The sequence below is a fragment of the Seriola aureovittata genome, chromosome 22, assembly GCF_021018895.1.
Source record: "Seriola aureovittata isolate HTS-2021-v1 ecotype China chromosome 22, ASM2101889v1, whole genome shotgun sequence".
In the NCBI taxonomy this organism is placed as follows: Eukaryota; Metazoa; Chordata; class Actinopteri; order Carangiformes; family Carangidae; genus Seriola; species Seriola aureovittata.
The window spans coordinates 3,790,176-3,817,821 of record NC_079385.1 but is presented as its reverse complement, the minus strand read 5'-3'; the positions used below and the strand labels follow the sequence as shown (position 1 = coordinate 3,817,821).

Genomic DNA, 27,646 nt, shown 5'->3' with positions numbered 1-27,646 from the left:
GCCTCCTCTCTTCTGACTGGCGCACTGATCTTTTGTTACTAGAGCTCCAGAGAGAAGCCTGAGAGAGAAGATGTAAAACTACATTGAGATGGTTTTTGGTTCTTAAAACCACAAATATATCTTCTTATGGAGCAACACTTCAAGTAAAACACAGGAGAAGTGTAAAATATGGACCTCTGTGGTCCTCTGGCAGAGGGACGCTCTCCCAAACCATAAAGTCACCTTATCACAGGGTCACTTCTTTTGCTTAGTAGTTGTGTTTACTTCAGTCTGAAGCTAATTAGAAACATGAGCACTACGTTTATACCCGTGTCTAGCTCAAGCAAAAGCACTCAGCAGCACTCCTCTCTCTGTGCCATCAGTGGTACCAGCCAGCTCACACAAACCAATCCAAAAAGATACGGATGAAGTCATTCCCACTGCAAATTACTCACGAGTAGCGATTACATCAATGTGTCTCATAGCAACCTGCAGACTTACAAAAAGCTTACCTTAGCCTTAGGGCTATGGAGAACCAGGCTCTCTCTCCCAAACACATACACACACATATATATACACACACACACACACACACACACATACACACACACACACACACACACACACACACACACACACACACACACACACACCATTTCTTTCCCTCATTACCATTTCATGACTCAGAATAAATCCACACACACTTTTCCCTCTGCCAGGTGTGAAAAATCTACTTGAATGCAAAACCTGCTGCATTCCACATGGATCTCAAGGTTACAGCTGGCAGACGTTTGAAATGAAAAGGCAGAACAATGCACTGAGACGGACAGACAATATATCAAGGGAGGGGGTGGAAAATAATGTCTGGTCACGTGGTTGTGGATTTTGCTGATGGACTTTTGTTTTTGATTGACTTCTGTCAACAGTCTTGTATCAATGAGCTGCATAAAATCAGGCTTGCAGCGAGACTGATCAGACACTGGCTCCACGCCCTCCCCTGTGCCATGTGGTGGATATCTTTATCCAAAGCGCCTCACTGTGCTATGATTGCATGGTTTTTTTTTTTCCTTATGGGAGGAATGGAAAGATAATTGGATAGTGTTAGCTCGAGCCAGCCTTCCTGCTGAGCTATGTGCAGCCTGGAAAGCTCTAATCCTAAAGTCCTATACATACATACAGTACATAAATAAAGGTGAACACTGATAAAAATGTGTTCCATCAGTTCATCTGAAATTGTGTCTTAGAAATTATTTTAAACCTGCATTATGAGAGTTTTTTGTCACTTGGTGGCATTACAACAAGCTATAAAGACAACACTGGCATACTAGCACCTTATAAAGTTGATATGGCAAAGGTGTTAGCAAACACAGTAGCCTTTGTACACATTTATTTGGAGTGGTGTTTCTGGCCACTTCATGAATCTACATCCAATATTCACTCTCCTTTTACATCTGTTTTTCTTTTCACCAGCTCACAATAGAAATGTCTGGCTCTTTCGATATTCACCAGAAAGCTGCTAACATTGTATGAATAACATCTGTGGGTTTTAGAAAACAGAAACAGTTACATTACGGGTTATTAAACCAAAGCAATAAGCTAGAAGATGTTGGAGAGTTGTGGGGAAGCTGCGAGTTGATGATAATTCTTGGTGGATTTGTCATTAGAAACAAATTCTTGCACATTAATAATATATATCTGATCCACTGTTCATTTAAAAATATTGATTACTGCAGCTTTAAACTGTTTGAGAGGATGTACAAAAAAAATAATAAGTATAAATGTGAGCAATAAGACTATTTTTGTTTCAGTAGGTTCTGGTGACAGAAACTGTGCTGAAGACTTGACACATCAGTGTATTTGTTCCTATTTTACTAAAAAGCTGGAATGCCTACTGAAGGATTAAAGGGTGACAATATGCTACAGTGTAGAAAATTGAGTATGTGGTTATTGGGTCATCCAAAGAGCTTCTCCACTGGCACACCGGTTAAACAATGAGGACCAAAGGAGAGACTAAAAAACTGTTTATTGTCCTTTCCAAAGGATTTCCACTCTAACAGTTGATTTAATGGCCTAAAGGTAAATGAAAGAAATAAATCAGTAAACAGCGGTTCTCTAATAAATCTAATCAAGGCACTGTCTTACTATTGAACAAAGCATCTGCAATAACTATAACAAATATCAATAGTTTACTCAATCTGAACAAATTAACAACTCAACTTCAGGAAATACAACTCCAGGCAATATCACATGCAGATCAACACTCTGCAGCAAACACAGGGAGAGACTGAGCAAGGCTTGATCCAGGCCTCATAGGTTGAGGGGCTAAGTCCCGCCTTCCTGGGAATTGGCAAAAATAAGGTTTCAAGTTTTTTTTGTTTTTTTTGTTTGTTTTTTTTTTTTAAATGGAAAAAAATGAAAGTAGCAGAGGCTAAGATATCCTGTCTTTTAGTCACTAGTTTGGATCTAAAATGAATGAAGCCTACACTTATCATAATGCCAGTCGTGCATCTGGTAAACATCGTTCAAAATCTATGGCACAAGTTTGTAACGCAGGCTTTGTGCCTGACAAACAGAAGGTATTATACAACTGCTTTCACAGGTGGAGTAGTACTAACTAAAACAACTATAATTTAGAGAATATGAGAGGCCAGTGTGTGCTAACTGTTTATCCTGTTTCCAGTTCTTATCCCCCACATGGGCTTCAAACACACGCCCAACAAACCTAAACCTAATAAGAAACACTCACCTTTAAAAATGTGTTTTGTTGTTCCCTGGTTTCACAATTTCAAAAGTCCTACAAACACACTGCTTTAAAGCGCACGTTTCCTCTGTGCTCCTAATACCTTGCTGGCCAACTTCTATACCAGCAGCTCACACACTGACGGGAAAAGATCTGCTCTTAATGTGGCAGGTGTTTCCAGCACTGTAAAAGAGTGAAAAGTTCAACCATTCCACAACGCACAGAGCTGTGAAAACCGCAAAATGAACGACAGCGTCACAGTGACTGACAGGTGATAATGTCATCATTACTCTCGTTTCATTGGAAAATCGGTGCACATTAGCTGCGGAGGCTTTACAACGTTTCCTGCAGCTTTGACGCACTTCAGGGGGAGAGAGCACATATTGAACGAGTCAGCTCCAATGCACAGGCGGGCCACATAGTCAAAACATATGCAGCCAATACTGCCAAAGCTCTCTGAGGTATATTAGCATGTAAAACAAAGCAGTCAAGCCTCTGCCGGTGGAAGAGTACCTGTTTGAATCCCACTCTGGCACTGCAATGATGCGTCAAGAGCGGGGCCGACTTGGACTTGAAAGTTTAGAGCAAAGCTTTCACTTTGGACCAGTCTGATCCCCAGGCCTTCAGTTGGACTGGCTGTTAAGAAGAGATGGCTGTCGTCCACGTTTTTCCAGTGTGGAAAAAAACCCAGAGTGGGGTGAGTGAGCGGAAACAGGACAAATTGCCTTCATCTCTTCACCCCTTGATGCCAACTATCCCTAACATGAATCCATATGACAGGCCGGCCTTATAAATAGTGTCCAGAGATAGCTGACAGGTGCTCTGTAGCCACCGTTACAAGCATCCTGTCACATATGGTGCCCGGCCCAACATGCCAACACACACTGTGGCTGTGGACCTGAGGTCACAACAAGCTGCCTTGCTGGGTGTCTGTGCCAGATGAGGTCCATGGCTAACTAACAAGGAGGTAGGATGGAGTCTACAAATAAAAGCTCTGAGTCTACTGTTTTCAACAGTGCAAGAAAGAAGTGAAGATGTCACTGCTAAGGGGAAGCAGAGCAGAGTTCGTTGAAGTCTCACCTTAAGATCCTGCAGCATTGTTGTTAAACTCCAAAAACAAGAGGAACTGCTTGAAAATATCAGGTTTTGTAGTTTGGGTTCAGTTCGTTTGGTTCAACACCTCTGAATGTTGTTCAGAAATTCACAGAGGTCCGGTCGATGTCCTCCTCCTCCCTACATAGCCAGCTCGCTATCCCACAACATTAATGAAAAACTGGGACAAAAGACAGCCACAAAAATGTTCACAAGAGTGGATGCGACCGATGTAGCCATACAACTTGTTGTAAAGCAACTCACAGAAACAATAACTATGTAATCAAACTTTTAATCAATGACCAATAATCAACTAGAATTACTATCGCAGTTGTGTCCCTCCGCCAACCAGCCAAGATAGAGGAAATATGATCACAACCTTCCTGAGTTACAGCACTGAATAATAGCCAGAAGTGTTTTTGCAGAACATTATGATGTCACAGTGAAGTTGACCTTTGACCATTTACATATAAAATGTCATCACATCATTTCATCCTTATAGACATTTGAGTTAAATTGTGTCAGTGTATGTGTAATCAGTGTAATCAGTGTATGAATTTGTGAGTTATGGCCAAAAACATGATTTGTGAGGTCACAGTGACCTTTGACATTTCACTTTTAATTATGATTTATTTTAATGATAATTAACCATTTCAGACATTTGTCAAGCAAAGATTGTCAAAAAATTGAGAGCTGACTTAGTCAGACCAAACTATATAAAAACATTTAGGAAATTGGGGATATTTTTTCACAACTTTTGACATTTCAGAGACAAAATGTTCATGTGATTATTTGATAAAATATTTATCTCAATTAATTGATTGATCACCTAGGCTTATAAAATATCAGAAAATTGTGAAAAAGTATCCTAACATTTTCCGAATGCTTAAGGTGATATTTAATAATTAATTGATTAACAAAGTTGACAGTTAAATTGCTGCTGATAGTTATTTTAATAGGCAAAAAAGGTGCTCAGGATCAACTAAAAATTATTCCCCTAACTTCTTTGTATGTTGAAGAAGCCTAGTGTATCCAAGTATACTAAGTATTTTGCAAACATCCATAATGAAATGTACTATTGGAACCCAAACCAACAAAAGGGTTTTGCTCTTATTGTTGACAGGAAAAGACACACGCGATTTATTTTGAAAAACATTCTCATTATGCTTCCAGCTCCATCTGGCTAGGCAGTATAGCGACATAAAGTTTAAAGAAATGCCCCCTTGAGGGGAAGATCACTCACAAATTCCCTTCTAAAGGAGCATCAGGATATAATAAAGGGTATGGAGACCATCATACAACTAAAAGGTCACAGATCTGATAGCTGCAACAGCCTGTATCCTTGAGCAGCCTTATTAATTAACTGAACCCCCACCAGCTCACTCTCTCTCTCTCCAGATAAGAGCATCAGTTAAATGCCATAAATGAAAAATTAAAAAGTACATGAAAGCTGGACAAGAATGCTAGTGCTAATCTGACTGACAGTCGCTCTGACTATAATACATTATGCATCAAAGATATTCCAATACGCTGTTGTTCCTCCACTGTGTTCAATAAGAAGTTAAAGAACAAGCAAGGACCCTGACAAGGCCTGAAGGGTCAGTGATGAAAGCTTTACAACGTCTTCAGGATTTGTTCCAAATAATCTAAGCTCTGGGGATATAAACAAATCAATACTAATGAATGTAATATCCAGCTTCATGGAAGGCTGAATAAGAGTAAGAGAGTACGGAGGGACAGAGGGTAGAAAATCAAGGAGAGCTGGAGGTAACAGTAGAACAGTGAATCGAGCGTTAGGTTTAAAGAGTGGAACGTTAAGATAAGACAGTACACCACAGATCCATGTGATGATGATGATTCATGATGAGGAGGAATGTCCAGGCAAATATTAGGTCAGATATTCTCCACCTCTGGCCAAACCTGGCATTAGTAAACTGCATAAACACTGCAATTACATGGTTACTGCAAATGCATTTTTCCAGGATAATTAGCCATCCTCCATTTCAAAATGAGGGGGTTTCCTAAAAGGATGATCCACATACAGCACGGTATGTTATTTCTACAGCCAGTGTTACTTCCAAAAAAAGGTCCTGGAACACAAACAACGACTTTCCAAAGATGACACAACCCATTACTGTATATCCCCAGGCTGGAGGTAAAAGATTACGCACTGGTTTCTAAGGTTATTGCGTCTATGCTGACGTCTGCAGAGGAAATTAACTCAAATATAAGCATTCATTTTCTTGATTCGCGACTGAGATGCCCTATAAATATCAAACAACCAGGATGAATAAATTCTTTTTGGTCTCAACTCTTAATACATTATGAGATAATCTTTTAAAGCGTCAGTTCACCTAAAACGTTCAGTCTTTTCTCACTTACTTGCAGTGGTATCATTTTAATTACCCATATTTTGAGATAACCACCTCTGAAACTCCTGCTTATCTACAATGGAAATGAATAGCGTGTAATTTGCAATGCTAAAAGAACTGAAAAATTACATTTAAAAAATTTGCATAGACAGCAATGTATCTTTACTGACAATGACCTGGTAACTCAGGATAATCCACAGACTTCAATGTGGACAGTTTTCATTGGGACTATTTCTTCCGAAGAAAATAGTTCCAGTAAAAGCTGTAACTGAAACTGTGGAAAGACAGAATGCTGCAGTTTTTTCAAATGTTATTGTTTTAATACTGTGAGCACCACGAATGAAATGAAATTCAATTCACCTCCATTGCACTGGGGTGAAGACAGAAACCTCAGCAGAAGAGACTGAAACTAACTGCATGACTGGAAAAAACAGTGGTAAGTGAGGAAATAGATTTTTTGGGTCACAGGGCTGTATGGATCGCACCAATCTTTGAGTAAGAATATGTAATATATGTATGCTGGTGAACATGTGTGACCGCCTGTTAGCACCATTAACTCAAAGCACTGTTCTGCCTACGATTCCGTATTGAACCGATACGGGACGCGCTTTGTCTCATATTTTTGAGACTCAATTCAGTGCAAATCTATGGGAGATAAATATTACAGGTTAGACTATTAAATTACACCTAAGGGGGCTGAGCCTCTTAAAACCCATCTGGATGCTGGCAACCAGTTTAAAGCTCGTGCAGCTCATGCAGAGTAGCAACACGCATAAAGACATAAATGCTTCAACTTTAGTCAGTATTGACATGCTACACGTTGTTAGCTGGGTCTCCACAATTCAATTGTTCAGTTCATTTTACAGAAAGCATGAGTACAAAAGTACATATATTCAGATTTACTATCAAGCAAGACAGTGAAATAGTGGCACCTCCCTACTTTTGAAGCTGTAGTGAAGTCTAATTGTCTGTCTATTCCTCAATTATTTAAATTCCTTTAGTGTGTAGGAGTCCAAAGATCAAAAGCTTTAAAAGGGTTTTTTCATAAAACTATTCCAAGTTGTGCATATTTTCATGTGACATCCACTGCAAACTTCTTCTTCACTTCATCCAATGTGGACATGGTTATGTTTGTTTTTTTGCTAGCTTACTGCTTACTGCCCAGTTATGAACTCCTAACCAATGAGTGAGCCAGCTAACCTTTTATCTGCCTAGAGACAACAAAATGTGATAGAAAATTAAAATTACAATCATTATTCCCCTCTAATTCTAATTACAAAATTAGACTATATATATATCTATATATCTATATCATAGATATAGATATATAGATATAGATACACACATATATGGATTTCAGGCAATACAAACAATGCTAATGTAATATTATGGACCTCAGTATGGCTGCTAGTGTGTGTTTAATGTTAATGTATAAGTTCTCCATAAAAGAGCTTTTGCATTATGTGGCCTCAGAAGTAAACCCCTGACTCAAACCATTTATCGTAGTTAAAAAGATAATAGAACCGCTAACCACACATCACATTAGTACTTTGCTCTCCTTCCTTCTCAAAAGAGCCTTAGATTGATTCCTTTATAATAATTGCCTCTAACAATGGATAATGAAGCAATTATGAGCTGTTTGGTTTCTTAACACACCACGGCCTGCCTGTAAACCACTATATAAGACCGCACATTAACTGAGGACAGCAGAGAGAGAACAGAGGGAGGGAGACGGGGGGTGATGTAGGGGAGGCCTCTGCCAAGTGGGTACATGCCAACACTAAACAATCTGGCCTACTGATATGTTTCTTTGGTCAGGGAGCTGATAAACAGTGGTACAGACCTCCAGCTGTCATAAAATCCTTTCTTACTAACCCCTTTCCTCTCTCTCTCTCTGTCTATCTATATTTTACTTATGTCCTATTTATTGTGAGGACTCTGACCTGGTTAGACAGACTGTATCAGGTGACCTGGTTAAATATATCAGGTCGATATTTGCCTCTTAGACACAGTGTCATCAGGGGCATCAGTGTAAGACATGGGAAGAAATTGTAGATATTAAATTTGAGTGTAGCCTTTTACTCTCTCAAATAAAAATACTAAAAAAATTTAACAGCTGAATAAAAGAATGTCATAGAATCTTTCTTTTACTATCTAATTTGGTTTGACCAAAAAAGACGTATAAATAAATGTAGAAATAAATTACAATTCCTACGCAACTTGAAATTAAAGCCTTGCATACTGTACTTGTTGCCTTTTTACTGGTGGGACTTCCCAGTCTAACATGTTATCAAATTGCTGACGTTTTGCATTACACGATTTACTGGAAATGAATTCTTCTCTCGCTGCTCTAATTCAGTAATTGCCAGTGGCTGCACAGCGCAACTTCCTGTGTAGGCTACTGTTTTAGAACATTAAAGAAGAACTGATTTACAGGAAAACTGCCAATTTATGCGGGTGTGGAACTATAAAGTTTATTAATAAATTACATTGTGTCAGATCGGTGCATTGACTCATGTATATGCTGATACCTGACACAGGAATTTACACATTTCTGATACTAGTATCTGTACCATAACAACTCTAAAGAATAATGGTAATGTGGTGGAAAGATTTAATTGATTCTTGACTTTTGGATCCAGTTTCTTTTAACCTACAGTATGTAATACAGGAATTTTACTTACTGCTGAAATCATTAGTATATGAATGGATTTGTCAACTGACAGAAGAAAAAATGTTCCCGAGATGTTTTGCATCTTTCCTCTGTTTTATATCCTTGCAAGCTGAAAATCTTTGGGGTTTGGACTGTTGGTCAAACAAAACAAGCACATTTTGCTCTTGATTATACTACAGGGACCAAGAGGTTTTCTACGTGGTGCTGTGCTTTTCTTTGCATTAAAACCATTAACCAAGACTAAACATATCTAAGCTACTGGCTACAAATGTTCTCTTCACTCTTCTCTCAGTCTGTTTCTTCCTCTCCGTCTCTCCAGTCTTTTTGGTGCATTACCAAAAACACTTGCATGGATGCTTGAAGTTATTGAATGCGCAGATCCATTCAATGCTATGACAAGCACTGGTTAGACACGGTGGCTAGAACCTAATATTGGATATCTCACTGATGACATTTTATGCACACAACTGAGAGGAATGTGACTGACGATCAGGTGACTACTGAGTCGTCTCCAGTCGTGAGTCATGCAGACCGTGTAGACATAAAAATATAAATGTAACATGGAAAGCTCTCCTCGCTGCTGGTTGCTGATGTCATTTAGCTCCTACTGCCCCCGCAGGCCTCTGTGGTTCTGTCTTTAGTGGGTTTTGGAAATCACTCACTTGCCTCTTAGTTGTCTTTTTTTTTTTTCTTTTTAATTTTGCCGTTGAGACCGGGTGGTTGAGTGAGATGCTTTCCATTACACTATGCTGTCACCACACAGTAATTTTTCCCCTTGCTGTAAAACATGCAAAGAACCAGAAAGAACCAAACAAATGCCAACAAAGATGCAATACTGGGGACAAAAAAAAAAAGTGGTGGCACCATGCATTTCTCCTGCTTCTCTGCTGCATTGCATGTCTTTAAATATTTTATTTTATGTCTGTAGACATAATATTAAGATTCATATATTGTTGACTTTATATGCTGAGTAACAAATGATTAGAGGCTCCATATAAAATGATGCCCTTTTTCCCCAGTATCCCTCCCTCCGAATGTATTCCTGTACAGGACATGGGGTGATTTTAACATTACCTGAGCAGGTTAGTATGGCTTTTGACTCAGAGTTTTATCTTTACCTCCCCTTCAGCTCTCCTGCGCCTCTCTGGGGAAGGTTCCTCTTTTGGCTTCGTCCTCTGTGTAGCGTCCATGTCTATTACAGACGACAAACTGTAATCCCCTGATGGTTAAAAGGACGTCCAGGACGTGTGCTAAATTACCGAGGAGAACAATTCCCACTTCCCTGTTATGTTAATTCCATCCAAATGGGGCTTTTGTCGCATCACTTTATGACACTAGTTAAACTGACTCATGTGTTTAGTCACTGTTCTCATGATGTAAAGATTCACCTGCCTTAACAATGGCACAACCACAACATTAATCTAAACCCATGGTTTTCAAAACTCATATCAAGGATCAATTTGCAATAAACAATTTATTTGCAACGTTTCGGTGTTAAACTGTCATAAGGCAAAATGTCTTTGACTTTGCCCGATGAAGGCAAAAACTAAATGTTGCATTTAAACTATTTATCGCAAGTCAGACAGCATGCAGACTTTTTTTTATAATAGTTTCTTAATTGCTACGGATTCCTTCATCCTGTTCCTAAGTACCTGCCTCACGAAATAGATGTGCTATGTCCTCTCCTTTATTTTTGCCATTCATAGAGGAAATGCCATGAGAGAATATCCTATATAGTTTAATTTTTTGCATTAGTCATTATGTTTAAAAAACATGGCTAAGCAGATTTGTGTTACATGAGTTACCAAAAGAAGACAAGGATGTATCCATATTGTCAAGCTTCTGCTGGCTACAGGGCATCTAACATCATACAAATCATGGAAATGACATACATCAGGTCTTAACTTACAACACACATCAACGACTGTATTTGGCCACGAAAAGACATGCTCGGCAATTCCGACATAACAACCTCAAACAACATCAGGCAGCCAGTCAACGCAAAATCTGCCCATCACTTATCCATACGTGTACCACATGAATTTCCCCAGGGGATAAATAAAGTATCTGTCTATCCATCTATCTATCTATCTATCTATCTATCTATCTACCACCAATCCCATCCTTAACAAAGCTGGGGAGCCTAATTGCAATGAGTATCTTCTGATGAGCACAGAGTCTGGAAAAATAATTGATACTGAATCAGTAATTGGTAGAGATGTTTGCTGTGTGACGTGTGTGAATGAGCGTGCATGTGTGCCTATGTATTTGTGTGTATCAGTCAGTGATTAAAGGCTTTGCAGTGTCATCTAGGCCCAGAGGATATTAGCAGCAACGCCAGCGAAATGACAGGGGAAATAATAAACAAACTAGGGTTCATTCTGTATGCATGAGTTGCCGCCCCTGGGCCTCATAGAAATACTGTGTTTGTGCCATTTTCACATCTTTTCAGCAAATACAGCCACATTACCCAAGTGGACGGTTTTAGATAACTTTAGACAGATGCAGCTGTAGAAACTGATCCAAATCCAATGTCACCAAATTTTGTTGCTCTAGTGAATACATTTATTAGCGTACAGGATGTCCCTTAAGAAACTGCTAAGTGGTGCTTAAGTAAGCACAGATAGCCACAGATGAGCTCACTTTTTAGTCAGTATTCCAGCTTCTGTATTTGGCATTTTCAGTAACTCTGTATATTGCTGTAAATAGAACAGCTCATGGTTTAGATACGGACCGGCTGGAAGTAGCATTAGCTGCCAACACTAGCTTTACTTGCCTTGTTATTGACAGCACAGATCTTGTGCTGGTATATAGTGATCTGACATCTCTTGTAATGCAGGCATGTGGTGAAGAGAGAAGGTAGCTAGCACACACTGACTTACACACAAAAGCTAGTGGCACAGCACTGTAAACAGATTGTTTTTGACAGCCAGATCTTTTCTTTCCTAATTTCATGCAGAATTTGGGACTGATCTGTGGTTGTGTGTATGTGTAGCTGAAGCACTGACTTGCACCAGTTGTCTGATATGCATCAGGTAACCTTTACAACAATATTATTTTATCATAGTTTTTATCAAGCAATTACCTGCTGAGTTCAATCAGAAAAAATCCTGTTCCCAATCAAGGCAGTGACTACAAATTGAGATTAGTTTTATCATTGTTTGTCTTGTTATAAGATAAATATATTCAATCATTTGAGAATTTTTATATTAAAAAGAAACCATACATATATATTGTAAATATTGCAACATAAAACATTACAATATTTTAGAAGACTCAGGAGCGTATACATTAATTTAGACCAGCCCACCCAACAGCACTAGACTGTTAGCTTGTGGCTTGTGATAGTCATCAGACTCATATTATGGCAAAAACTTGGTTAACTTTCTAAAGAATGTGACTGAAGTCAAATTTATTCATTTCTTTTTCATCCCCCTCCAAACAATGATCCTCTCCAGCTCAGTATTTCCCAACAGTTCTGTATCCCGCATGTGTATTTGCTGAGCCACACCTACTTTTGGGCAATCCAAATCAAATCCAATTAAATTTTATACATCTGCTCAAAATCGCTGTCATCACTATACACCACACACATCCAGTTTCACTCAAATATGTCACACTGTAAAAAAAGAGGACAATCTAAGTTCTGTGTAAAGGTCCGTATAGAATAAAGTGAGATGTCCATGTCTTTTCTGATTATAAAGCAGGTCTAGGTTCTATATTAATACTGTGAACATATCAAAGCGCTCAGTCCAAAGAGAAATGCGAACAGGCTGTATTCAGAAACTGAGCCTTAAAACCAGCCGTCAGGACTTCTGTAACTTTGTGATGTCACAACAAAGCAGTCACCGCTCTCAGCCATGCCCCAAGCCCCGCCCACCTGGACCCACCATCCACTCTTGCAGGATTCTCAGGTTACTCTGAGTGTTTACCTGAACACTTCGAATCAACACTTCAAATAAAACACAGGAGAAGTGTAAAACATGGACCTTTAACTGTGACTCACTACCACAAACAAAGCTCATCTTTCCTTTGAGAATGAAATGTTCATTGTGTCTAACGTTAGTGAGGAATGCATTTTATATGTTGCCTCCTTCAGAGTTCCTCACTAAGAATAAGGCCATTTCCCATCAATCCTTGTCTCATGGGTGACAGTCTACATTTCATCTACCTCCATTTATTCAGCACTAAAAAGAAATGCAGCCGTCTTTACTGCAACAGTAGAAAACACCATATTACAGACTGTGTGTATGTGTTATAGAGCAGTGAGACTACAACATGCACTGAGATCAGTGGTTGTGTATTTGGCCTCTAGCTGTTCAATTCTTAACGCACATCGAGCAGTTTGCATCCTCTGGCACCTACAGCACAGCTCACGCTTTGAAATGGATATTGAAACATTAACATGTGGCATTACTAAGCTAAAGTGAACTCACATAACCCCCCCGACGAAACCTCATGACTCATAAGAGCCCCGTTCGGTTTACCCGCGGCTAACCCCTAGCGCTAACCCACCACTGCTTTGATGGTACGATTGATGCCATGCTGATTGTTGTACGAGGAGAAAAAGCGGTTGCCTTCCCTTTGTGTCAGCAACATTCCCTGGCCGGGGCTACGGCCAAATCTTCGCCAAGACACGCACGCACACATACACCACTACCGGTTATGCAAGTACAGTGACACACACACACAGCTAGTTGCCTTAGCAAAAGTGCATCCAAACACTAATTTTTGCACATACAAACAATTCTAAACACAATCCCAAACCATGAGCTCTGAGGACTCCTCAGGGGCACACACAAGATTTAATACTTTCATAATAACATGTTGCATTGTGCAACAGACAAATAAAGTGGGAGCAGATTAGTGTTTCCAGAAGTCTTCAGGCTTTGCTACCTTTACACGCTGAGAAAGACAAACAGACAGACAGCAAGAGGAGGCAGCTAGGTTAATGAAATGAGTTCACAGGCCTTTGAACGCCACCAACAACCAAGTTCAAGATCCAAATGGAGATGTAATTCTAATTGGGACTGAAGCTCCCAGCTGACGTGTCATAAAAGTCTGTGATGTCGAGTAGTTGAGCCTAGAGAGAACAGCACAGTGCTTTATGTTGAAGCCATGGGGCTTGCAGAAACAAAAAGAGCCCTGTAAAATGTAAATTAGCTCCCTTAATTTCCCAGAATAGGTGTATGGATGTATATGTGTGTTAGACAGCAAGCTGAGAGTGACAAACCCTGAGGGAGTCACAGCAAATGTGTCAAATCCTGCTGCTGATACGTGCTGGAAATAAAAAAAAAGAAAAAAAGAAGACAGATGTAATCATGAAGGAGGGTTTGGGTTGTTTTGTATGTGGTTGTGCAGGGAGCCCATAAGTGTAACTTCGCCTTTAACTGGCGGATCATTCCTTTAATTGAGGTGGCTTTCTTTCTTCATCTCCCTGCAGTTAGCATGTAATGCACCTGATTCAGCACTCGCCTTTCTGCTACAAGATCATTAAACTGCCATGCCATTCATCATTTCTGATTCGCTCCTAGGAGGGAGCGAAAAACGGTGCGAAACATTTCCGAGCCTCCTCTCTGTGTTTAATGCACACCTATTTCAATGTCAAACTCAGCTTAAAATGAGTGCGGAGATGAATGAGCCTCATGTAAATAAGAACCAAGCTTGGATATTTCTCCTCACCTAGCTCTCAGCCTGCCACATTCACACTGATGGGTTATCAATCTTGCAGCAAATGGCATAAACATGCAGATTCATACCATTTGTGTGCTGCACAGCAGCAATGTTTCATATTAACACATTAGCATGAGCAAGGGCTGAAAAAAAGCCCACTTGGCCCATTGATACACTTACTACACACAAGAGGAAGTTGGTGCAGGCTCCGTTATCTCTTCCTCCTCTGCAGGTTCAAGCTTCAAGTCTATTTTCATTTTTTATTTTCTTGGAGCTTTTCAGCTGTAGCTTGTTGCTGGTGTTTACTTCGCTGGTATTTCAGGCATCATAGTAAAGATCTTGTTGTCAGCTCTGATAATCACAAAGAATGTAAAGCCTGAAGTAAGCACTCCTTAACATCAGTTATGAATTAACATCAGATTAATTCAGGGATCAGCTGGTTTGGATCAAAACAACAGTTCGCCGTTGAATGATGGAAGCATTTAGAGCCTTTAATTGTCACAATGACGCTTTAAACCTAAACAGAAATAAATCTACGTTACAGCTATAGCTAATCTAATTTACAACACCAAACTCCTACTCTGTTTCCTGGTTTTAAAGAGGGTAAATGGAATTGAAGGCTGGCTGTTTGAATCCCTAGATCAGAACAAGCCACCTTCCCACTGCTCAGTTATCCTTGTGGAATTCACCAACAGTCGACTGTCAATGTGTGGGATTGTGTGAACGGTGAAGTGGGAAAGAAAAACGTGCATTCTGTTGACTTTCTCTCGACCATCAAAGGTTAAAAGAGACACTGGGCGATGGAGGCTGAGGCAGGGGAAAGTAGGACTGTGACAGTGCAGTCGGTGGGTTGTTGGAGCAGCTGTTAGAAAGGTTAGAATCATCAAACACATTCTTCATTAATCTCAGTCTGAAGAACTTTCTATTAAGCATCTGTTCTGTTCTTGAAAAAGTTAAAGCCAGGTTTGAGAGAAATTCAAAGAAATCTCAACATTTTTCTATGTCCCTATAAAATCAGGTGGTCACAGTAAGTAGTTCAAGTGAATGGGAAAGTGGTCTCAGACTTTTGGACTCCAATGCCTGCTAGTATACAAACATTCACTTATCAGCACTAAGTCCAACAGAAGATGACTAGAAAATCATTAATTTTGCAAGTATTTTATATAAACCAATGATGATAAATCAATGATGACCAAAGTTATAACAATTCAGCCTGAGGGGAACATGAGTGTCTGCACCAAATTTCATGGTAATCCATCCAGTAAAGGACAGAGAATTTCACTCAAAACCACAAATGTCAAACACATGGCTGCTGGTCACTGAAGGAAAAGCCACCGAAGAGAGAAGTACAGATCCTCTGGGAAAAATTAATTCCTGTACAAAATTTTATGGCAATCCATCCAGTAGTTGTTGAGACATTTCAGCACATACCAAAGTGGTGGACTGACCGACACTGCCGCTACCATTAGAGGTGGCTAAGACACTGACAATACCTAAAGAACAAAGTGCTTGAGGAGTTTGATTCGTCTGAAGCACCTGTTTTGTCTCTTACCGTCTCCTTCCCCTGCAGCCTCCCCAAAGGGAAGATCAGGTTAAAGTCATAATCTCAAGGAGTCTAAATCTTCATTTTCAACCCCAACCTTAAAATTTCTCATCATAGAGGAGAATCTATCCTCAGCTCCTGGCTGCTCATGGAGGCAGCGCGCTATCCGTCATGACAAGTTCATTCAGCATCCTCAAAGAGCAGCTTCACAGGCCATCAGTGTCATGAAGCTCTCTGCCCTGAACAATCACTGGTGACAAATAATCCCCCCCCACACCCCCAACCCTCCTTTGTGCCTCTCATTATTCCCTATTCCCTCTATGTGGAGAGACTGTGAGCCTTTCCCCTCTTTGGAAAACAGACGAAACAGCCGTTTGTTTCCTGCACTCTCGTCTCTGCGTTTTGATTACAGACAGCTTTTGTCTTCTATCCTCCTTTTTGTAACAGCCTTTAATACTTGAGTCTTTGTTGGTGTCAAAACTGCTTTGCAGTCGACTCTTTGAGCATCCGTAAGTAGTTTGCAAATACAGCAGATGTTTATGGTTTAGCCCAGATTCACTGGTGGTCAGGAAGCAATGCAGGACGTGGCAGAAGAATGCTCAGCTATTGATTGGTCACTTTTGAGAAAAACTCATTATTAATCCCTAAGAGGATCCGATGGTGTCCCTTCAGGTACTACTTAAGGTCCGATTAATCAAACGAGCCCCCCCCCCCCAAAACAGCAATAGAGCTAATCGATGCTGATGTGAGAGCATGTCGCTGCTCTCTATCAAGGCTGTTAAACCCTCGTCTGTAGAGGTTCGTCCTAATTTAATCTGACACTTTAAATGAAATATCTTCAGCCGTCATTGATCTCGGTGAAACACTACCCTCATGATCCAAAGCAGACACGACCCACGGGCGCAGAAAGAAGTTGTAAAAATGAAAGCTGTGACATGAAAGAGAAGGAAGGGAAACGAGGACAGATTGGAGGAGATGGGAGAGGAGAGAGAAAGTTACGTCCAACATATCCATGTGGCGAGGAATGCACAGAGAGAACGGAGGGTAAAAAAGAGACAGCTGAAGAGTACAGGAGGAAATGAAGGAAAAGAAGTGGTAGAGATTGAATAGAAGCACGATCAAAGCCGTGCAGAGGCCTGGAAGGAGCAGACGATGGGAGCGTTAATGGAGAGTTGAATGGAAGGACCGAGGCTGGAGATGGGGGTCGAGCCCTTCGGGTCCGACTCTGTCGGCTTCGTGCTGCACAGCTGAGCGCTCGCAATCAACCTCAGTGAACTGTACAACCCCAACACATACCTGCACCACATCTCATCACCTCAAAGTACCTAGCTTCTCATGTTCTACTCAAACAAGCTGCTCGAAGTGATGCAGCAAATGTAAATTACCTTTTTTTCCTTGCAAACAAGTTTTCCTCAAACTTTTTTGTTGCATTTCACAAAAGAAGCCAAAGTTCTTAATGTTAAATACATTTGCATAAATAAAAACCTGTGATTTAAATCTGAAACTATTTGATGAAAGATTAAGTAAAGAAGATTCTGACCAGGAATTTGTAGCTAAAACTTTGGACACATTTCAGTCTGTGTTGAAGGTCAATACCCAGCCTTAGTGCTTGGAAAGAAGTACCTGAAAGTAACTTGGTGAAAGCTGAATCATTAAAAATAGAAAGCAGAAAATAAACAAGAAAATGCAATAGGTTAAAAGGCAAAAGAAACCTTAGTCAAATCTGAGTCAATTCAACAAGCAGCTCCGCTGGAGTTCAAAGCCAAGACCACATCCAAGCAGGGTTGAGACAAAGACAGAAACCAGAGCAAATAAAACTTGATACAAAACCAGCAATGGCAATAAAAAGAGTTTGTGTCGCTCCAAATGTAAAAAAAATTGGTCAAGCTTTCAGCCAGCCCATAGGCCAAAACAAAATTAATCAAAAACCCATTTATTTTAGAAAAGCAGTTTTTATTTGAAATTCAAAACTGCTTCAATGTGGAAATAAACGGAATGTTCAATCAGTAAAGATTTGTTTTAATTGGAAATTCAGTTTAGGCAAATATGTGTGTGCTGTGCATTATGGGGGGGGGGGGCATTCATAAAATACACTACCCATCTGACATTACCCTGTTGCCCAAACAGTAAACTAGGCTATTACTATGGTTGTTTTCTTTTGCTAATATAAAGAGGAGAAAACTAGCAAGCTGAGCTAATCAAACTGAAAAGCTAACAGTAATGTTAGCTTGTCAATTCCTATTGACAACAGTAGCACAGATAATTAAACATCACTTCAACAAAACAGTTCAGAATGAGGTAGTTCAGTATATAAGAAGCTTGCATTTGAATTAATTCAAACAAATTACTGATTGATTGCAATTTGTTCAAACTTAATCTAGAACTATGAAAACTACAGAACTACTTTTTGAAAAAAATGAACAGAGAGGTCTCTGCAGGATAATGCAACAGATTTGACTGATGAATGTACATATAGAGCTGCAAAGATTAGTCAATCAGTCAATTGAAAAAAATTGTTTGAAAATTGACCAATTATTTCAGTAATTTTTCAAGTAAAAACACCAAATGTTCTTTGATGTCAAGTCTCAAATGGGAGGATTTGCTATTTATTTATTTATCTATTTAATTATTTATTTTGTCGTATGTGACAGGAAATTAAAAAACTTTAGCTTTTGGTTGGTCAGAAAAAAGAAAAAAGGAAATTGAAGAGTTCATTTGAGCTCTAAGAAACTGTGAATACCAGTTTTCATACTCTAACAAAAATATAGACTAAACGATCAATTAATTTATCTGCCAATTAATAAACAATAACTGTTGGTTGCAGCAGTATATGCATGCACAGATATGCCCATTCTAAATGTAGTGCTGAAAGAAAATACCGACAAGTAGAGAAAATGTATCAAAAAAAATAATCATCATCTGATACTGGCAAAGAGCAATTCAAGTCCAAATCCTATTGTCCTGTTCAAAGCACTGAGTAGGAACCTAACGTGGCATCCACAGAGCCAACCTGCTGGACTTCAGAGCAGCATTCACCACTTAATGACTTCTCTTGGGCTAATTAAAGTGCTCACTTAAGCAAGACCATTCACCCTACCAGACTATATCTACCCCCAACATGACTGCAGAGTGCTGGCACGCCATCACTCCTGCCTACTGGGCTGTTGGTGAGCGAGGCTTAGACAAATCTCTCTGGTAAGGTTATTAGTATTCCCTGGGGATGAAATCCTGAGCCCTCTCAATTCTGCAGCTTCGGGTTGAATGAATGAGGGGGTTAACACCATCAATGGGCCCAGAGCCAGCTCTGGCCTCACACCGGTCCTGTGGGACAGGGAAGCCAGATGCCGCAGCATCTCACTTGTTACACAATCAAGGAAATAATTGCTGCGCCTGACTTGGGTGTGTAATTCAATTAGGGTGATAAAGAAGCCGTTATTATCCTCTGGAACAAATACAAAGGGTACGACACAAGAAGAGCCACATTTTGTTGCAACCCGTGAAATCAAAAGAAGCTAAAGGAATACGCCCATGGGCAACTTCAGGAAAATTTGGATTTAATCTATTCCAACCAAGATGAAAAATCACAAAGATTTCCCAAGAGTTTCCAGTTATTTTACTCCCATCTCGTGATTTTTTTCATCCTCTATGGCATCACTATATCCCTATAGGGAGAGATGGGTTTGCTATAATATTCATAAGCAATCCATTTTAGAATTTGCAATATGGTTACTATGGATTTTTTGGTAAAGGAAAATATGCCCCATTGGTTTCTTATCAGATGACTCTTTACAGCCTCATACAGACAAAGATCGATGCTGCAAGCCAGTGATCTACTCAGCCATCTATTATTAAAAATGTTCCAGGCATTCATGAGAGCAGTCTGTGAGTGATACTAAATAGATTAAGATGAGCCCTAATCAACGTCTGCTTCTCATAAAAAACAGACCTCAGACAATGGCTTCCCCAAGGTAATATTTCAGTAACATAAATGTTCAAACCTTGGAGCATCCACATCCTGGAGGCAACATCCAGCCAGACGTTGTAAAGGGAGAGCAGGGGGCAGTGTGATGGATGGAGCAGGCTGTGCTGTCTGGAAGCCCAGGAGGGAGTGCACCTCTACAGGAGCTTCTCATAAAGTTTGTCATTATCAAGAGAGGCAGGCACCAAAAACAGGTTGATGTAGCCTATTGTGGAGGGTTAAATCCTCTGACTCAATTTGCACCAGCTTTACTTCTTTTCTCTTTAAATGGTGATATAAACACTAGCAAGCATCTCAGTGAGAAGTATCATGTTGATGAAAGTGATAGACATGAGGTTTTTGAAAGGGAGCAGGTAGGCTATAGAAAGCCTCATGATTAATGCCAGCTGTAACTCCCTTAGTTAGTCTGCGTTTTCACTCACAGCTGATGCATTTAAGCATGGCTTCATAAATGATAATCAGTGAACCGCCTTGTTGATTTGACAGCACCTTGCAGAAGTGGTTTATATATTTACACCCAACAACAACCAGCCACACTCATTTGGATCAAGTGCAGTCTCTCTGGAACAATCCGTGTTTGTCTTTTGTTCAATCCCACAAGCCTCTCTGAGCGCGGAACAACCCAGCAACACATCGCTAAGTGGCAAAAAAAAATCACACGTTTCTCATGACAAATTGATGATAAATGGTCTCACCTGGTGTCTAGCAGCTGAGGAAGGGAGGCTCTCTCTCTTTACCGCAGCTCTTCATTCACACCAGCAGACCAAGGCAGCTTTTTTTGTAAGAGGAAGCACAGCGGCGGGAAAAAGCTGGTTTAGGTCTCCTAAAGGATGTTCCTAAAGAGCGGAGGGGACGGCTGTCAGCCCGGGTATCTGCGGGAGAAAAAGCTCCGTTCAGACTGGGAGAGAGAAAGAGAGAGAGAGTGAGTGAGTGAGTGAGTGAGTGAGTGAGAGAGAAGGCGGCAGCGGCAGCAGCCTGCAGACCAGACTCAGAGCGCCAAGCCCGTCTGAGCGCTCAGCGGGGGAGTGCAGCTGCTCGGCCGGACACAAGATGGCGGTGTTGCACACCGGATCTCCTCGGTAGTGGAGGCATGTGGGGAGGGTGCTCCATGTAGCCTGCCGAAGCGGGTGGGAGCCGGCTAGAGATGGTAACCAAGGTTCCACAGAGGTGGACTGCCATTACTATTATTCATGGAAGTAAAGTGACGAAAATATCATTAAAAACATTGTACTTACAAGCATGACTATCACCCTGGAGGTGGTTCAAGAGGGTTCCAACTAGTGATGGGTCGGTTGCGAACGAGAGCCGGATTAGAGCCGGCTCTTTGAAGTGAACGACGGGAGCCGGCTCGCTATCAAGAGAGTCGGCTCCCGATCGAGAGCGATTTTTTTAAATTTTTTTTTTTTTTTTTTTTTTTTTTTAATTGTCAACAAGCCGCATTGGTCAACATGTGTGGCTGTGGCAGCGTCTGTGTGACTACACTGAGCAGGAGGGGGGAGGGGAGGGGTTACAGACACTCGCATTTTGTGTTTTGTTTTTCACTGTACATGGTTGCACATTTTAATTTATATTTTGTTGAGTGATGTTTAGTTGATTTTGTGTTTTTTCACAAATTAAAATGGGTCTTTTTTATTTAAAATGTATTTATGTATATGTTAAGTTATGTTAAGTTTATTAATAAAGCTATATACATACTATAGTTATATTTTATGTTTTTTTTTTTTGCATTAATTGGTTGGAGCCAATTCAAGCTGGGAGGCGGGTCCATTTCCTTGACCCCAACACCACACTACAGACTTCAGATTTGTTAGTTTGCTATGGTTGAATTGAGTTATCCTTAATACATTTGGTTTCTTTATGTGGTTACTGTGGGGACCTCCCTTCTTTGTTATGCTCCTAAATGAGCCGGGCATGAGAATATTAATATTGTGTTGATAATACACATATACTGTATGATATCAGATGTTCAGCATTGTGGATCTTCATATTGTTGCCTTTTCACGATCCATTTAGTGTAATTGTTCTTTTTTTCATTTTTGTAGTTATGGTTACAGACTCTCTTTCCACCTCCTGACACTCATACTAATTAATTTGCTAAAAAAAAAGAGACAAAAAACACAATAAAACAAATTAAAGGTAAATCTGACTGATGGTATTATTTTATTTATTTATTTTTTAAATTTCCTATAGATATCGCAATAATATGGTTGAAAAAGAGCCAGTTTTAACTACTGTATGTAGGCTATTGTTGGAAAGGGAAGTAAAAAGTGCAACATTTATTTTTATTTATTTAAGTATAAAGCAGCATAAAATGAAAACAGTAAGTAGTAACAAGACAATTGTTGACACCAATAAAAGTACAATTGAGAAAAATGCACTTTCTGAAAATCCCCATTAAGATTAAGGCTGCAGTTCATTCAGTTTTTATACCATTTCATATGTCGCCCACCTCAACCTTGAGAACTTACAGCTCCACTCATCGAGGCTGATGTTTTACTGTGTTAAAGGTATGTACATTGCATATAGTTGGCAGAATCTGCAAACATATAATCCATACATACCATACTTCAGTGGAACAAAATAACTGACAGATTTTTCTTTGACTTTGCTGAAGAAAATGAAGGACAAAGCTGCTCTGACGTAATCTGAACAAAGGGCCCAGTTCTTCGTAGGTGGAGAACAAAGTTATCAAAATTAAGATGATGATTTTCTAATGTGAAGGTACAGTAGTTTGCCAACAAGTCCAACAACAAGTGCAGCTTATTGACAGTCAGGTAAATCATGACCAAGTTTTAGGATGAACCCCATACATTAACTCATTTTCAGATACAAACAGCTTGCTTTCTTAGATTTTTTTTTAAAGAAGAAGAATATTGATACAAAAATTTACAAAACAATTCGTATGATCCGTTGATGTAATTATTACAACCAAAATTTAAAAATGAGTAACGATAAAATATACAACAAAATAATTGCAAACTAAAGAAATGAAACTTTTTTTTATTTTTTTTATTTAGTTTGCAATACTGTGAGCAAAAAGACATACATTCATACAGTGGAGCCAGAATATGGCATTTAATTTGACAATAAAATGGGAATTTGTTGTGGGACTGTGCAATTCACTTTGTAGATAAGTCTGTTGCACTTCTATTTTGGAAAAACGAACCAATCAGAAACCCAACATTACTTGTAGAGCAACCGTATTCAATGGTAATATCTAACTGTTTAACTGTGATGAAAGTGTGGGAACACAATGCAGAACAAAATGACACCCATAACTGTGTAAGAATACAGTAAGACTTAATTTTCTGAATCTGTTGCCACAGTGCATTTTGGGAGGGTTTCCAAAACCCCTACTTCCATGTAATCACGTGATCAGCACTCAGCCAGTCATATGGATGCAACTCTGTGTTCATTTTGCCTTTATTTTCAAAACACACTGTTATTCAAGATAACTTGATCCAGGATCAACAAATCAAGCTGTGTTCAAAACTGCTGCATGAGAATAAACAGGATTATTATAGCCTGATAACAGCTTGTTATCCTGAATTAGTTAAGCCACATATGAAGAACAGGATCCAGGTCACCCGACAGTTAGCACACTGTGTAGTGTGTGGATTTAATTGCTATGTCATTTAAAACAGAAACTTCATTTGTAAAAAGCTGAAACCTGTCTTCACATTGATACATTGAGAGAAGCTTCTATGTTTATTTATTTATTGGATGAAAATGGGGAAAAGGCAAAAATATGGAAACAACTTTTGATATACACAAAGATGTGGAATAATATTTTTCAACAATTTTCCAAGAACACACACACACACAAACACACACAAACACACACACACACACACACACACACACACGTTGGGTCTTCAGTTGAAAAGTGTTGTTTTTAACATAAACAAACCACTGTGATTTAAGATGACTACAACGAATACCACACAATCAGTTACTATCAGTTACATAAAACACATTTACATCTGTATATTTTTTTTAGCTAATTTTATATTATCAATTATTTTGTCTGTTTTTTGTGTTTTTGCTGTTATTGTTGCCTCTTCAAAGACTGTACATCACAATCAATGTATATCAGTACAGTATATATATATATATATATCTGTAGTGCATGGTGGTTTTATGATAATGAAATCGGAAAAGCCCAACAAGGGACAAGAGCTGAAAATTAGCAACAACTATACACTCTCTGCAACACATCAGCTTAATGCTTTGCATTGGAACTATGTTTTATTGCATTTTAAATACAATTTTTTTTAAAAACTAAAAATATGACATCACTTACAATATAAGGGACGAGGTACTGACGCTTTTTATTACGTCTGCATTAGCAGTTATGCTACTGACTATTTTAACTCACATATTGTTAGTTAGTCTGGCACAGTCCTGAAGAATATCAGACAGTGAGCTCATAGCATAGAGTGCAGTGTGACACTTATTTATCTTGCTCACACAACTGTTTCTTATTTAGCTAGGTAAAATATTACCTGCAGGGTTTTGCAGTTATTGCTAAATATGTAGACACGATGCTGTGAACCATAAAGACAAACTCTTCCACACAAAAAACAAGAAGTTATGATTATTGTCGAGATGGTTTTAAAATCAGATACAGGACACATTTCACTGTCACTGAGGTGTCGGCTTACAGACGTGTGATTCTAGGCCAGATCACAAAACAGAGAATGAAAGAGGAAAATATGACAGTACAGGACAAGATCTAAAAATTAAAAATTATGAAATAAAAAATTATGACAAATGTATTTGGCTTCTGCTTATTCTGATACTTAGTACATTTTAAGCTGTAATTAACTTTTAATTATTTAGTTTCCTTTTTTTAATTTATTTTTTTTATCACAATCACTGTGTTCTTCATGCTAATTGTCTCTGTGTCTCAGAGACACTTCATTAATTCCCCTAAGGTTAGGCATCTACCTAATTGATATTTTACTGTGTTTAATTTTCTCTATATTTTCTAAATTGCTCTTTCATTTTTAGCAGTTATAACCTGAAAACTAGGAATTGTATTAAATTCTGCAGCAGTCCGTCTGGTCATATGTGTTGACCCAAGCTTCATGATCTGAGGTGACCCAAGATCTACACAGATCACATGAAGTGTCACAAGCATTTGGCCAAATATTTTAAAGTAAGTACTTGTAACTGTAATTGTAAAATTTAGATTTTTTTTAATCCCTTACTGAAAAATATTTTAAAAATGCTGAAAAAAGTTTCGGTTTTATTTTATTCAAAGACTTTGATGTAGTCATAAACATAATTTTTGTTCAGCTAAATTCAGTTTTGTCCTAAATATAAACCCAAATGGTTTTTAAAGAATTTTCCTACATGGCCATCAATGTTTTAAGTTTTCACAGGTCACATTTTTGCAGTTTGAAATTCCCAATAATATTTGAAACAATGGGTCCTTGACTTCACACATGTTCACAAGATCACCTTCTCATTTCTACCAAGAGCTTTAGCGATCTTTGTGTTTACAATACAAGAGGTTATAATGAGCCCTCTGAGCAGCTACTTCTTCAGGGCAGCCTTAAGGCAACAGTGACTCACTTTCACAAGGTGACGAGAACTAGCTAGTTAGCATGCTAACTAAAGTAGAAGACTACTGTGGTAAGAACAGCTGTTGATGCTACTGTTGGCCATGTAGGAATAGAAAAAAACGTAGGTCTTTTAGCTCCTTGACATTCAGAATATCAATATATCTAAGAACCACTGCACCATAGCACTGAACACTTGAAGACTTAACTAATTCTCAAATATGTACATAAAGATAAGAAGAAGTTACACCAGAGCTTTCACACTGAGGAAAAAATCCATTGCTAATCACTTGTTAATTGTGTGCACTAAATAAGGATAAAAGATAGAACATTATAGGGATGACAGCCAAGACATCTACCATGATAGACATTATCACAAACTAGACATCTGCCACACAAACGACATTAGTGTGTGCACTGCATAAGCAAACCAGAGGTGGTCACAGCCCAGAGCCGGCCCAGGTCGTAGCTCACGTGGCGGATGGACATGCACATTGGGACAGAACGCCAAGCTGATCCTTGGGGGAGACGAATGGAGATGCCAATTCTGTCGAGAGAGAAACCATCGTTTTCATTTCTGTTTTCATCAGCAGAAGCTTTGCACAAAGCTTCTGGAGCTTTTTTATTTTACAGAAAGTTTGTTTATGTACATGAAGTTATATTTATGATAAGACATTAAGTGCTGTAATTGGAAGTAACACTTTTTCACACTTTATATCCCAGGTACTGAAGTTGGATTAGTAGATGAGAAATGCTGCTTTTTGTAAACTTTACAATTCTGCTCTCCATTTCGTGTGCATGTAAGCTGTAACCACTAAAGACACACCTTGTGTTGTTGCTGTTATTCTTGTTACATAACACAACGTTGTAGACACAGAAAAATAGATATTTGGGTATCATTGCTAGACTGTAAGGTCTACTGTCTTACCTTTGGAACACCTGGCCACTCCTATTCACTCCAAAAACACTTCCGTCGGTCCCCACTTCAATCATTGTCATGGATTGTCCTGCCACGTATAGCCATCCACTAGTGCCACAGTTGCTTGGTACGATTCTCTGTCATAAGAAGCATACATACATGGTGATGTTGTCGTGATCCATGAGTGAATAGGGTTAATATCATTAGGAGATTTCACTGATGCTTCAGAGCCCAACCTGTGTGAAGTAGACCCGGAAACTGGTGTCGACTCCCCAGCAGCCGTTGTTCGGGCTGCAGCTGTAGTACCTCATCGCCCTTCCCAGGGAACTCCAGCTCAAGGAGCCCACTCCCTTGTAGGCCAAAGCAAAACTCTCTCTCAGACAGAGGGTGTTACTTCCGCCAACTGATACTCCAACAACCTGACCATCACCACCAGCATCCACCTGCTGCAGAGACAGACCTGAGGAACACATATACAAGGACTTGAGTCATCAAGCAGTGGTTTGTGCATTGTGACTAATTGCAAACATTGTGAATCTGTTGTACTGTGCTTTACTAGCATTATTATATTATAGTAAACCCAACAAAATCAGTGATGATGAGCAGGTAGGACAATACAGACTGCATTTGTTCACGTGGAAATAGTAATAATAGATACCACTGGATTGTAGCATGTTTCCTGCCACGGACTTGTACACTCTGTTTGTGTTGCTGGCTCCCCACATTCCTGCAGGTCCCACTGAGATATGCTTGAGGCTGACGGAGCTGAGTCTGTACCACCTTGTTCCTATAAGGACAAATGCCTGATTGAACCTGTTTACTGCGACCACTTTCCCCAGTCCAGCATCAATCTGTGTAATGCTACTCAGCCGTGGACCCTCCCTGCAGTTCCATGCTGTGAAGACAAAAACATGATTTATGTGAGTGGAAATAATGACTCCAATCTAAGGGGGGAAAAAAATCGAATTACATTACGGCTTCAACAATCACTTCTGTAATAAAAATGACTCTGACAGTGACTTACCATGACTACCAGCCAGGTAACACAGCACCAGCAAGAAGGCTGCAACAGTTTTCATGTTGTCTCTTTGTTTGTGAGTCTGGATGA

The 27,646-nt window shown here is 39.4% G+C and overlaps 2 protein-coding genes across 3 annotated transcripts in view; both read right to left on the bottom strand.

Moving 5' to 3' along the window:
- nav3 (neuron navigator 3) overlaps positions 1 to 21,426 on the bottom strand; it is a 448,944-nt gene extending 427,518 nt beyond the window's left edge. Inside the window, exons 1-2 of one of the 2 annotated variants that reach the window (XM_056367406.1) lie at positions 21,288 to 21,426; positions 20,748 to 20,950 (exon numbers count right to left, since the gene is read on the bottom strand). The gene's annotated coding sequence lies outside the window, so the exon portion shown is untranslated. The remainder of the gene's footprint in view (positions 1 to 20,747; positions 20,951 to 21,287) is intronic. The other variant, XM_056367407.1, reaches the window with a different exon arrangement.
- A 4,583-nt stretch (positions 21,427 to 26,009) lies between these two features.
- Positions 26,010 to 27,646, bottom strand: LOC130163652 (fish-egg lectin-like). Its single transcript, XM_056367984.1, has 5 exons — positions 27,563 to 27,646; positions 27,197 to 27,433; positions 26,775 to 26,998; positions 26,548 to 26,675; positions 26,010 to 26,166 (listed from the first exon to the last, which is right to left on the bottom strand). Exons 1-5 carry the CDS (start codon positions 27,615 to 27,617, stop codon positions 26,025 to 26,027), a joined length of 786 nt encoding a protein of 261 aa, XP_056223959.1. The 5' UTR covers positions 27,618 to 27,646; the 3' UTR covers positions 26,010 to 26,024.

Bases quoted from the DNA above. Each gene is read 5' to 3' on its own strand.
- LOC130163652 (XM_056367984.1), bottom strand. From the start codon at position 27,617: ATGAAAACTGTTGCAGCCTTCTTGCTGGTGCTGTGTTACCTGGCTGGT. The intron at 26,999-27,196 runs GTATCTATTATT...TGTGTTCCTCAG, and splicing joins AAACATGCTACAATCCAGTG to GTCTGTCTCTGCAGCAGGTG. The intron at 26,676-26,774 runs GTTGGGCTCTGA...TTCTTATGACAG, and splicing joins TCCGGGTCTACTTCACACAG to AGAATCGTACCAAGCAACTG.